The 14,289-nt window shown below is 36.1% G+C and overlaps 1 protein-coding gene across 1 annotated transcript; it reads right to left on the reverse strand.

Moving 5' to 3' along the window:
• Positions 1-13,210: 13,210 nt before the first annotated feature.
• On the reverse strand, positions 13,211-14,289 carry LOC101101234 (olfactory receptor 6C6). The gene is given in 2 exon segments (XM_023257761.2): positions 13,211-13,956; positions 13,958-14,289. Coding segments are annotated over 2 exon segments (927 nt in total). The 3' UTR covers positions 13,211-13,361.

The raw sequence follows: 14,289 nt of genomic DNA on the forward strand, positions 1-14,289 counted from the left end.
GTCCATCTGATCCAATGTATCATTCAGGGCCCTTGTTTCTTTATTGACCGTGTGTCTAGATGATCTATCCATTTCTGTAAGTGGAGTGTTAAAGTCCCCTGCAATTACCACATTCTTATCAATAAGGTTGCTTATGTTTATGAGTAATTGTTTTATATATTTGGGGGCTCCGGTATTCGGCGCATAGACATTTATAATTGTTAGCTCTTCCTGGTGGATAGACCCTGTAATTATTATATAATGCCCTTCTTCATCTCTTGTTACAGCCTTTAATTTAAAGTCTAGTTTGTCTGATATAAGTATGGCTACTCCAGCTTTCTTTTGGCTTCCAGTAGCATGATAAATAGTTCTCCATCGCCTCACTCTCAATCTAAAGGTGTCCTCAGGTTTAAAATGAGTCTCTTGTAGACAGCAAATAGATGGGTCTTGTTTTTTATCCATTCTTATACCCTATGTCTTTTGGTTGGTGCATTTAGTCCATTTACATTCAGTGTTATTATAGAAAGATATGGGTTTAGAGTCATTGTGATGTCTGTATGTTTTATGCTTGTAGCGATGTCTTGGTACTTTGTCTCACAGGATCCCGCTTAGGATCTCTTGTAGGGCTGGTTTAGTGGTGATGAATTCCTTCAGTTTTTGTTTGTTTGGGAAGACCTTTATCCCTCCTTCTATTCTAAATGACAGACTTGCTGGATAAAGGATTCTTGGCTGCATATTTTTTCTGTTCATCACATTGAAGATCTCCTGCCATGCCTTTCTGGCCTGCCAAGTTTCAAAAGAGAGATCAGTCAGGAGTCTTATAGGTCTCCCTTTATATGTTAGGGCATGTTTATCCCTTGCTGCTTTCAGAATTTTCTCTTTATCCTTGTATTTTGCCAGTTTCACTATGATATGTCATGCAAAAGATCAATTCAAGTTATGTCTGAAGGGAGTTCTCTGTGCCTCTTGGATTTCAATGCCTTTTTCCTTCCCCAGTTCAGGGAAGTTCTCAGCTATGATTTCTTCAAGTACACCTTCAGCACCTTTCCCTCTCTCTTCCTCCTCTGGGATACCAATTATGCGTATATTATTTCTTTTTAGTGTATCACTTAGTTCTCTAATTTTCCCCTCATACTCCTGGATTTTTTTATCTTTCTTTTTCTCAGCTTCCTCTTTTTCCATAATTTTATCTTCTAGGTCACCTATTCTCTCCTCTGCCACTTCAATCCGAGCCGTGGTCATTTCCATTTTATTTTGCATGTGGTTTAAAGCGTTTTTCAACTCCTCCTGACTGTTCCTTAGTCCCTTGATCTCTGTAGCAAGAGATTCTCTGCTGTCCTCTATACTGTTTTCAAGCCCAGTGATTAATTTTATGACTATTATTCTAAATTCACTTTCTGTTATATTATTTAAATCCTTTTTGATCAGTTCATTAGCTGTTGTTATTTTCTGGAGATTCTTTTGAGGGTCATTCTTCCATTTGGTCATTTTGGATAGTCTCTGGGGTGGTGGGGACCTGCAGGGCACTTCCCCTGTGCTGTGGTGTATAACTGGAGTTGGTGGGCAGGGCCGCAGTCAGACCTGATGTCTGCCCCCAGCCCACCGCTGGGGCCATAGTCAGACTGGTGTGTGCCTTCTCTTCCCCTCCCCTAGTGGCGGGATTCACTGTGGGGTGGCGTGGCCCGTCTGGGTTACTTGCACACTGCCAGGCTCGGTGCTGGGAATCTGGCGTATTAGCTGGGGTGGGTAGGCAAGGTGCACGGGGGCAGGAGGGGCAGGCTTAGCTCGCTTCTCCTTAGGTGATCCACTTCAGGAGGGACACTGTGGCAGCGGGAGGGAGTCAGGCCCACTGCCGCGGGAGTGGTTCCGCAGAAGCACAGCGTTGGGTGTTTGCAGGGAGCAAGCAAGTTCCCTGGCAGGAACTGGTTCCCTTTGGGACTTTGGCTGGGGGATGGGCAAGGGAGATGGCGCTGGCGAGCGCCTTTGTTCCCTGCCAAACTGCGCTCTGTTGTCCCGGGGCTCAGCAACTCTCCCTCCCTTTGTCCTCCAGCCTTCCAGCTTTCTGAGCAGAGCTGTTAACTTATGACCTCCCAGATGCTAAGTCCCACTTGCTGTCGGAACACACTCCCGTCTGGCCCCTCCGCTTTTCAAGCCAGATTCGGGGTCCTGCTTAGCCAGAGGGCCCCTCCATCCCGGCTCCCTCCTGCCAGTCCGTGTAGTGCACACCGCCTCACTACCCTTCCTACCCTTTTCCGTGGGCCTCTCGTCTGCACTTGGCTCCAGAGACTCCATTCTGCTAGTCTTCTGGTGGTTTTCTGGGTTATTTAGGCAGGTGTAGGTAGAATCTAAGTGATCAGCAGGACGCACGGTGAGCCCAGCATCCTCCTATGCCGCCATCTTCCCAATTTCCCTCGGATATTAACATTATTATTAACATTATGCACAGTAGAAGCAATGGTCAGTGAGGCTAAAATTAGTTTGAGGGATACACAGCTAAAGAGATTAGTGAAAATTTAAACTCAGGAAGACTTAGTTTTCATTGGTCCAATTGAAGATCTTGAGATCTTCTAAACATGTATCTTTAGCCTAATCTCTGTACAGTCCTGAGTTGTGGTAGAGGACATTTCTTTACATTGTGAACACTCTGAAAACAAAGTAAGGGTATTACCAGTATTACTTTTGCTTGCAATCATCCTCACCTAAATTACTAAGGTTGTACCATTCCCTTTAAACATCCAATTTGAATAACACCTTTAAGAACATTTTGTCTTTTCAGATTATAGTTAATCACTTAGTTCTTTTTGCAACCCACCCTTAATAGTCTTTCGAGTATCTCAATGACATCTTTCCTACAAGATTACTGTAATTTGCCAGTTGATCTGCCCATAAATTTAGCAGTTTCAATTTTTCCAAAATAAATTATAATAAATATGGACTTCTCTATTTGATTATGGTCACAGTTTTGCTTGTGTTCATTTATCAAATTAGTCTTCCAGAATTTAAATAAAATACCCATGATTGAAAGACTCATATTTGTTATTCAAAAGAATCTATGGAAACTCCCACACTTTGTCTCAAGAAACGTCTCAATGTTTCTTGGTCAATTAAAAAATAATATAAAATCCTTTCTCTTCTAAAAAGGTTTTGTCATTGCCACTGTATGAATACAACATCCATATTTTGTTAGGTTAAACATTATTTAAGGTTAAGCCAATTTGGCATTAAACTATGACTAGACCTCTAAAAAGTACAGGTATGTCTCCCATAATAAGTTCTTTGCAGAAATTTGTTCTTGTCTAAATTATCTCAAATGTAATTTCCTAATTGTAGACTCTATTTCTCATTTTTAGTGCTCTTTTATCCAATATGACATAGTAATTTCAGGGGGATTGTCTAACAAATCTCTATTTTTAGTTAGTTGGTTATACTTTGAAATTTTTGGTAACAAATGCCCTCTTATTTATTAGGATTTAAAATTATTCATGATATTATTTACTAAACGCTGAATTAGTTTTTATATTGTGTTCAAATCCTTTGAAATATTCTATTCGTAGTAAATGTCTCCTTGCCTGTTCTGTAATCTGAATTTTAAAAAGCATCAACTTTAGCCTACATTTGGCTATTATTATCATCACTACTTTTTTACTTCACATTCTCTCCTCAACCCCCTTTCATTAGTTTAAAGCCTAACAACTCAGTAACCTGTGTCTTTCAAACTCTTAGTTTTCCAAAGACGTGAGTCTTCTTTTTACTGTTATCTTGCTCAATCTCAATAATATTTAGCACAATTGATCACTGTGAGCAATGTGAAACATGTGCTCAGAGTAACCTACTTCAGCAACCGAAGGCTGTCCCTGGGGTGCAGAGTGTTGGGGGAGCCCCATTTGAAAATATGATGGTGGACTTCATTGAGCTTCGCTGGGTCCAAGGCTATAAATATCTGTCGGTCCTTGTGTGCACTTTCTCAGACTGGGTGCAAGCCTTCCCTGCTCACACAGAAAAGGCACATGAAGTGGTCCATCTTCTTCTAAAAGAAATCATTCCTTGATTTGGGATCCCTATCACTATGGGATCAGATAACAGGCCAGCATTGTGGCTGAGGTGTTGCAGCTGGTGGTTAAGGGTTAAAGATCACCTGGAAGTTACACAGGCATACTGACCCCAGAGCTCCAGGAAGGTGGAAGGAATGAACTGAACCCTGAAGCTGCAATTGAGTAAACTTTCAGGAAACCCACCTACACTGGCACCAGGTGTTTCCAATCACTTTGTTGAAATTCAGATGTAGCCCCACAAAGCAGATGGGGTTCTCCCCTTATGAAATCTTTTATGGGAGCCCTCCCATCATTATCAAGGGCATAAATGGAGGGATCTAAATGAGATAGACCATCTAACGCTAAGGCAACAGATATGGGCCCTTGGCTCTACCCTAACTACCTTACACTGCTGGGTTAGGGAGCAATTACCTGTGAGTCTGACCACAGATTCTCACCCCTTTATATGAGGAGATGCTGTATGAGTGAAGCAGTGGAATGTCCAACTCCAAAAAACCCCTGTGGAGAAACCCATTCACTGTTATTTAGTCCACCCCTATTCCAGTAAAGATGGTAGGTCCCTGGATCCACCACGGCAGAGTGCAGCCAGCATCTTGAAACTGGTAGAGCATTCCTAATCCACCAACGCCATGCAAGCTGACCATACAAAGGAAGCAATCTGCAACTCCATAGGCTCTGGAAGACCGAAGCCCTGCTTTAGTCACTCCAGAAGCTGGCTAATCTATGCAAGGCAGAAGCTTGATGGGCCAGTGGAACAAATGGACTGTCCTTATTTTCTATATCTGTTTCCTTACTGTGATGCACTGTCACCCCTTGTTTCTCTCTATTAGTGTGATTCTTGCTCTACTTTTTGTGATAGGATTGGCAGAGGCCGCCTGGCCGGCTGGGAGTGTGGCAAGAGGTTTCTGTTAGCATTCACCTTCCTTTTGTGGATAGGATGCTTTGTAGGTATTGGTTGCTTCTAATCTGGACCCCTTCTGTAGACCTAGATTCCTCATCATGTGACCCATGTATTCACAGAACCAGGTCAGGCCAAGGAGTCTATATTTAAAATATAGTTTTAAAAAACCTACTTTTAACTGTGTCTCCTGTGAATTCAATACAGATTTCCATAATCTGTGTTTGCCCTTCCGCAGTCATTTTAATTAATTTATTTCCCATTTTTAATTTATTTTCCCATATTTAATAATTTACTTAATTAAATTAAATATTAAACATATTTACATATTTACATAAATATTAAACATATTTAATTAAATTTAATAATTTAATTATTTTAATTTCCCATATTTAATTTACTAATTTTTTTTAGTATAGCTGACACTGTCATGTCTCAAATACCAAATATATAGATAAGGACTTAAAGACAGGAAAAAAAGATAATTTTAGTTGGTACACACCTACGCATCTTCAGTTTCTTTTCTGATAGCTGTCTTTACCCAAATAGTCTTGTGATATGATCTAGTAGATCTTAAATTCATATTTCATAACACCCAAGAATTCTCCACTTCCTCTGTATTAATGGAATACTTATCTATGTCTATAGTCAGGCTCCCTTGCAACTTGTTGGGACCATATAACTAAATTTTGAGCAAAAGTTGTAAATGGAGATGTGTGCAATTTCCTTTGATTGTTCTTTGATGGAAGGGGTTTGCCCTCCTCTTCCTCTACTACCTTTTCTGAACAAATCTCTGTATATATCTTCTTTAAGAAAGGTGTTTGAGTTTTTAAATGCTTTTGGCAGAATTAGAAATGAAAAAGATGTAAAGAATTAGTATGTCTAAAATTTAAGAGAATATATTTCCTGTTGGTTATGTTTTGACCTCTTTTATTCTATTTTTATCGTTAATGTCTTATTTTTTCTAACCTTTTAATTTTTGGTATAGGGAAAATGGTGAAAGAAGACAAATGGAATATAAAAATGTAGTATTAAAAATCATTTACTTTTGGGGTGCCTGGGTGGCTCAGTCGGTTAAGCAGCCGACTTCGGCTCAGGTCATGATCTCGCGGTCTGTGAGTTCGAGCCCCGCGTCGGGCTCTGTGCTGACAGCTCAGAGCCTGGAGCCTGTTTCAGATTCTGTGTCTCCCTCTCTCTGACCCTCCCCCGTTCATACTCTGTCTCTCTCTGTCCCAAAAATAAATAAACGTTGAAAAAAAAATCATTTACTTTTAAAGGTTATCTTATATTCACAATATCTAACATGAATAAATAATACATTCATAGGCTTGACTTTTAATGGTTTTGTAATGTAAACTTTTTTAATTTTTATACAATGTGTGTAGGAGATAGTTGGTGTCTGTAACTCTGAAGTTGGACGAACCATGAGATCATGACCTGAGCCGAAGTTGGCCGCTTAACGGATTGACCATCCAGGTGCCCCTAAAACATATGTTATTACTAAAAAGGCATATGCATAAATAAAAACATATAAGGACAAATAAAAGTTGCTCCCAGTTATATGTAGAAATATTTATAGGAAAATTCTAAGAAAAAATGAGATTTATTGTCGAAATCATGTTAATAAGATAGACATATATAAATGAAAAGATTGCTTACCTGGACATTTCTTTTACATTCACATAATTGTGAAGCAGTCTATTATATATTATTCTTCATTTACACAAATTATTCCAATGGCAACAACTGTAGGAATGTATCCAAACCCCCTATATCAGAATGTTACCTCATCAAACCATTCCTCATCCAAATTCAGAGTTATACACACCAACTACAAACTTTGGAAATAATCACATAAATTTCATTTTGGCAAACAGGAACTATACAAGTTCATAAAGAGAGAATATCTCTCAGGTATGGTCATCTCTAAGCTGATCTGTTATATAACTTTATCGTTTCATGCAGGAAAAAAAAAAAACCTGCTCGTAGATCAGATTCTGAAAAAACTGTCTTTCTTTGATGTCGGCATTTTTAAAAACTCACCTTGTAATAACATTACAGTTTAGTAAGCTTAGTTTAACCATTTTTATTTGTGTAGTTTTGATAAGACACATAAAATTAGGGAAATAGCAATCAATAATGGAGACAGAGTTCATTTGGAATGGATTGACAGATGAAACTTCACTGCAAATTGTTATTTTTCCCTTTTGATTTCTAAGGTACAATGTTGAACATGATGTATAATGTATAATCCCTAGTTAAATATTTTAATGTATTTCTTCAGCCAAAATTTCTCCCTTTTTGGAAATCTCATTCACACTGATTTATATTTCTAAATTCCTGATAATTCCCGTGATTGAAGACTAAACATTTTCCTAGAGTGTTGGTACAACTCGATTATTTTTTTCTTCATCTTTTTGGAAGCTTCAGAATCGTATGTTCATATGTCCTATCACTAATTTGCTGTAGTCTGCAGCCCACTGCATCACCTGGTGATTATGCCCAGCAAAATGTGCTACCAACTTGTATCAACTTGTACTTAGTTCATGGGACCTGGATTAATCTCTTAGTATACTTGAGACACAGATTGAAGTTCATTTGATAGTATTTGGTTATCCAATTGTTTCAGCAGTAATTGCTGAATACTATCCTGTATCCACTGAATTACTAAAGAAGAATTATCTGAGACAGAAAACAGAAAACAATAGCAAAAACCAATGAAGACAAAAGTCAAATCTTTAGAAGATAAATATAATTGATATATCTCTAGTTAGATCAGGGAAAAATAGAAGGTACAAATTACTGATTTTAACATAAGATGACTTCAGTACTGATCCTATGGACTTTGAAAGAATAATGAACAAGTTTATGGCAAAAGTAGATCATTTATATGAAATGGATAAAATCCTTGTAAAACATAAACTTCCAAAGCACCCAGAAAAAATTTATAAATGGAGTACTATATAACTATTAAAGTAAATGATTTGTAGTTAGAAATGTTCCCAAAGGCAAAAACAGCCTAGGTTTAGATGGCTTCACTTTTGAATTCTACCAAAAATTTATAAAAATATCAACTATACACACAGTCTTCAAAAAATTGAAGAGGAGGGAATACTCAATTCATTCTTAAGCCATCATTACTATGACACAAAAACAAAGGCAAGGAATTAAAAGAAAAATAAATTCAAAAAATATTGCTTATGATTAGAGATACAGAAATTTGAAAATAACATATAAATATTCAATCCAATAACATACGAAAAATGATAGTATAACATGACCAAGTAGGGTTATTTTTTAAATGCATTGTTCATTTAACATTAAAAAACATACCAATATAATCTTTAACATATATATACCTAACAATGAAGCACCAAACAGTGCAAAGAAAAAATAATAGAATTGTGAAGAGAAATAGATGAACCCACTATCATAGTTAGAAACTTCAGCAACTCTATCCAAAATGGACAGATCCACCAAGCATAAAATCAGTAAGGACATAGTTAAACTCAACAACACCATCAATCAGCTGTACATAATTGACATCCATAGACTATTTTAACCAACAATAGCTAAATACCTTTTCTTCTCAAATTCACCAAGACAGATCACATTCTGGGCCATAAACTACACTTTAAAAATTTTGAAGACTACAAATGATACAATAACTGCTCTCAAACCACAATGGCATTAAATTAGAAATTTATAAAAAGGATGACTGAGAAATCCTAAGTTATGTGAAGATTAAATAACACTTCTAAATAATACATGGATCAAAGAAGAAATCTCAAGAGAAATTTAAAATTTTTTAACTAAATGAAAGTGAAATAGCACCTTGTTAAAGTTTGTGGGATACGGTGAAAGCAGTGCTTAGAGGGAAATTTATAGCATTAAGTGAATCTATGAGGAAAGAAGAAAAATCTATAATCAGTTATCTAAGTTTCCATAATATGACATGGACATTAAAAGGATAATAAGGAAACACTATGAACAATTCTATGATCATAAATTTGATAACCTAAATGAAAGTGACCATTCCTTGAAAGAAAGGATTTGCCAAAATTCATACAAGAGTAATCTGAAAAGGCTTATACCTATTAAAAACTCACTTAATAATTAATTATCTTCTAAAACAGAAAGCATCAGGCATTCCATGTTCATAGTTCATCAGACAAAATACTGTTAAGGTATCACCCAAAACAATTTACAGACTTAAATCAATCTCTATCAAATTCAGTAGCATTATTTTTTTTTCAAAAATGGAAAACTTGATTCTCAAATTGAAACAGAATTACAAGGAAACTTGAATACCTGAAACCATCCTGAAAAAGAAGAAAAAAGTGGGGACACTCACACTTCCCAACATCAAAGCATACCACAAAGCTACAGTAATCAAAAAAGTGTGATATTGACATAAGGACAGATATATAGAAACATGGAATAAAATGAGCCCAGAAATAAGTCTATGCACCTATCACTAATTTTTCACTAGGCTAACCAAGATCATTCAATGGAGAAAGAATAGCCTTTTCAACAAAGAGTGCTGGGATAACTAGATAATCACAGGTAGAAGAATAAAATTAAACCCCTGACCCACATACTACAAAATTATCTCCAAGTATATCTATTATCTAGATGTAAAAGCAAAACTATCCAACTCTTTTAAAAAGAGTGTATGTATCTTCATGACCTTGGATTTGGATTTGGAAATGAATTTTTAGATATGGTATAAGCAACAAAAGGATTAAATTTGGCTTCATCAAAATTAAATACTTTTTGTTCAGCTAAGGATATTACCAAGAAAGTGAAAATAAAACTTACAAAAAGGGAGAAAATTGTATATCTTATAAGGTTCTAAAATATATGAATCCAGAATATATGAAAAACTATTTCAAATCAGAAACATAAAGAACTAACCCAATCAGAAATGTGCAAGGATTTGAATACAAATTCTTTGAAATGGCCAATGAACACATACAATGATGCTCAACATCATTAGTCATTATGGAAATGCAAATAAAAACCATGAGATACCACTTCAAACCCACTAGAATGTCTATAGTTTTTTTTTTTTTAATGTGGATGTGGAGTAATTGGAACCCTTTTGCACTGTTAGTGGGAATTTAAAATTGTGTAGTTTGGCACAGTGTGTGGGCTAGAGATGTTTAGGTCAAGTTTGTGTTATTTCCATAGGTAGAGTCCACTGAAATCTGACTTCTAGAATAGCAAAGTCTATTACAAAGAGTAATAAACAGAAATATAGGGGTTTTTTTTGTGTTTCTCTTTGTGTTTATTTTTATGTGACTCTATTAATGCTATGGGTTATCCTTTAGGAAAGCCTAGATTGAAAGAAAAAAAATTCAGAGACTTTCATAGAATTAGTGAAATTTTGAGTAGAAATTATATGAATGAAATTTTAGAGGCTGTTAACTGCTGACTTATGATACTGAAGGAAGTTGGATGTCAGTAGCAATGTGTTTATGAGGATATTAAGATAGTAGGTATCTCTATAGTCTTTCCTCTTTAATTCTCCTTTTCCCCCCTCCTCTCTTCCTGCTCCTTCTTCTTCATAAAAGTCAGCTGTGAGAAACCACACAATGGTGACAGCCTTTATTCTTCTTGGACTGACCAATGATCCACAATTACAGGTGGCCATGTTTCTTTTCTCTCTCTTCTGAATAAGCCAACGAAGCTATGTTCCCATTTCAAGAAGGGAGCAAGAAAGTTAATCATTATCTGAGTTTTGTCCTAGGCCCAAACACCTGTTAACACCTAACAAGAGCCAAATTCAAACATGTTCCAGGACATTAGCTTCAAACAAACCTCAGTTGACACTGGCATCAATACCCCTAACTTTGGTAATTTATGGAATAACATTTATTGTTCACCTGGCATTTGCTTTTCTCTAGATTCCTGAATGAACGCATACTCTAGACCTTCTTCTAATATAAACCCCTAGCGCCCCCCCCTCAAAAAAAATAACAAATTGACTCATTCTCCTTTCCTTTCCAAGTCTCCCAGACACTCCATCTGCTATTCTTTGTGTGTCATTCACGCTATCCAATAAACTCTGTTGCTACTTTCCCTGGCTTTCATTTGATTTCTACCCTGAGGGAAGCCAAGGACCCTCTTGGCTGGTCCTGTAGGACCCTCCTCTGGAGTCTGCCTGCATCGATATGATCATTTCTTACAACAGTTGTGCAGAACAGCTATTTTATACTCGCTTGGGTTCAATACAACTTTTTCTCCTGTTTCCTTAGGCAAATGTTTGTCTTTGGACTAGTACTTCATGTACTCTGGGCAGACTTCCTTAAAGATCTCTGTAGTTAAACTATTTCAATAATGTGACCCTTATTAGTGAATGAAAGAATTCAGATAAGGTTACTCTTTTAATGATCTAAACAATAACCTTGTTTTCTGAGGGGTTGAAATTCCTAATTATAAAGCTTTCAGAAGAAATGGAAAATAGAATGATAAGAGTAGATCATTAGAAAAATATTTTTAATAGTCTTAGGAGATTCTTAGAATCATTACATGAAAGTAATAGTAATCATACTTTTAGTAGTAAATAAAAAAATAGTTTGCAAATGTGTAAGTCAAATGAGAATTTCCTGTTGCCTGTGAATTGCTAGTAAAGGACCAAAACCAAAGTTTTCTTGTATATCAGATTCTAAAAACAGCCACCAACAATTAGGGTCAGATGCATTTACACAGGGTTTATAAACAGATGGAAGTATTAACCTAATTACCATGAAACAAAAGGAATGAGATAGATGAAAGATATGGTTCTATCACCTCCCTAAATCAACAGTAAGGGACGGAACACCTACACAAAGGAAATGTATCCTTCCTGACTGGAAGTTTGCTGAATTTTTTAATATTAAGAGATACACTATTGTGGCCAAAGCGAAAGAATCTGTGCATTATTTCCTCAGGTCAGAATTCACTAACATAGTTTTGCTAGGTAGAAAAGAAACTGGAATTGACAGAAATATTTTGGCAAATAAACCTTATATCAGGTAACAACACTCTGTTATTATCAAACACACTGAATTTATTTCATAACAATTTTAGAAAACAGATGGATAACATAGCATATATTGGTTGTATTCCAGACATAGGGATGGTAGGGACAGGAATGATAACCTTAAATTATAAGACTACCAAAGTGATTCTTACACAAAACCTTTCAAAATTACTGATCTACCAGGTTTAAGTCCAAAATATAATTTTAGCATACAGGTCCCTCCAACTTCTCTAGACTTGTTACCTCTACCTTTATAACAGTATATTAAGCACTTGTTGGACCACATTCTTGAATTGTCCAAAATAAGCAATATCTTTTACTGAGTGCTAAATAGTTCTAATAGCATATATTTAATGAACTATGAGCTGTGGATTAAATTTCTCCTATTTTATATATGGAAATTATTAGGCACAAAATTTTTATGTATTCTTTGCAGTATTCTACATTGTGTATGTAAGGAAACATTTACTGAACCCAGGCTGAATATCTCACAAATCCTGTTTGAAATATTAGATATACCAATTCTCCAAATGCATGTAGTTATCTAATACCTCCATATTATCTGCATATATTTGTTATCTGCATATATTTGTACCTCATTCATCTTTCTCTATGTGTATTTTTAGTCTCAACATAATTATTACTTTCTCCTAAAAGGCCTCCCAGATCTCCAAAATTACTTAGAAGCCATACAATATGCTGTAAAGTATTTTAATATTCCTTTATTACAACACTAATTATACACTGTATAGCAATATTGGAGTTTTGTGTTTGTCTCCGTTAAGCAATGCAAGCTTCTTAAAGGTAAGGACTGAGCCCCTTGCAATGCCTGAAATAAGGGAGATACACAATATGTATTTAACTACCAAATGACATATAACAAGTTATACTTATAAAAGACATACTTTATTTAAAGTATGGTTTCTAGAGGCTAATATATAACAAATAAATGTTACTTAAAGCTTGTATTACAGACTTGAGGGAATAAGTTATTGTAGCAGGTGCTTTCATTAGGAAGAATAAAATGTATTGGTGGCACTGAGCTGCAAGATTCTTCAAGAGACTGTCCTATATGAGTGGTGCCTGGGTGTCTCAGTTGGTTATGTGTCAAATTCTTGATTTCTGCTCAGGTCATTAATCTCATGATTTGTGAGTTCAAGCCCTGTGAGGGCTCTGCACTAACAGTGCAGAGCCTTCTTGGGATTTTTCTCTCTCCCTCTCTCTCTGCCCTTCCCCTTCTTGCTCTCTCTCAAAAAATAAATAAACTTAAAAAAAAATTAAAGGCGAAACAAAGAGAATGTCCTATATAATAAGTAATGAGGTAGAAAAACATGTCACAAGAAGTGAATGAAACATTTTTTTGTTTTTATAAGATTATGATTTGTAGCATTTATTACAATTGTTTTTATGAAAAGCACATCTTTTGTAACATATCCCAGAAGACTTCTTTTACCTGCTGTTTCCTTAGGGTATAAATAAAGGGATTTAGTAAAGGGGCAACTGAGGTATACAGCAAAGCTACAGCTTTGGATAAAGTCACTCTTTCTTTGGCAAATGGTTTAATATACATAAAGATGCAACTCCCATAAGTCATGGAGACAACAATCATATGGGAAGTATAGGTGGAAAAAGCTTTGGTCCTTTGCTGTGCTGAAGGGAATTTAATAATGGTCTTAATAATGCAAGTGTAAGACAGAATCACCAACACCAATGTGATCATAAGTGTCACAACAGCAAAGATAAAAGACACCAATTCTAGGACATGTGTATCTGTGCAGGATATCTGCAGGATAGGAGGAGTTTCACACATAAAGTGATCAATTATTTTGGAAGCACAAAAATCCAGCTTGAGTCCCATGACCATTGGTGGAAAGATGATTAGGAATCCAGTTACCCAAGAGGAGAGTACAAGTTGATAGCACACTTTGCTGTTCATAATGATTGGGTAATGCAAGGGATTACAGATGGCAACATAGCGGTCATAGGACATAGCAGCCAAGGTAAAACTCCATAACCCCCAGTAAAAGAATAAAAAATAATTGAGCTGCACAATTGTTATATGAGATGGTTTTTTCTCTAGCCACAATGGTTATCAAGTATCTGGGAATACATACTGTTGTGAATATGATTTCCAAAAATGAGAAATTATGGAGAAAAAAATGCATTGGTGGCTTGAGGCGAGGATCTAGCAGGGTAAGGAGGATAATGATTAAGTTCCCCAACAAGCTCAATATGTAATTAAGAAATAGAAACATGAAAACCACAATTTGCAATTGTGGGTCATCTGTCAATCCTTGGAGAATGAAATCTATTTCCATCGATTGTTTTTTCAT

Source organism: Felis catus, chromosome B4 (genome assembly GCF_018350175.1).
Source record: "Felis catus isolate Fca126 chromosome B4, F.catus_Fca126_mat1.0, whole genome shotgun sequence".
Taxonomy (NCBI): Eukaryota; Metazoa; Chordata; class Mammalia; order Carnivora; family Felidae; genus Felis; species Felis catus.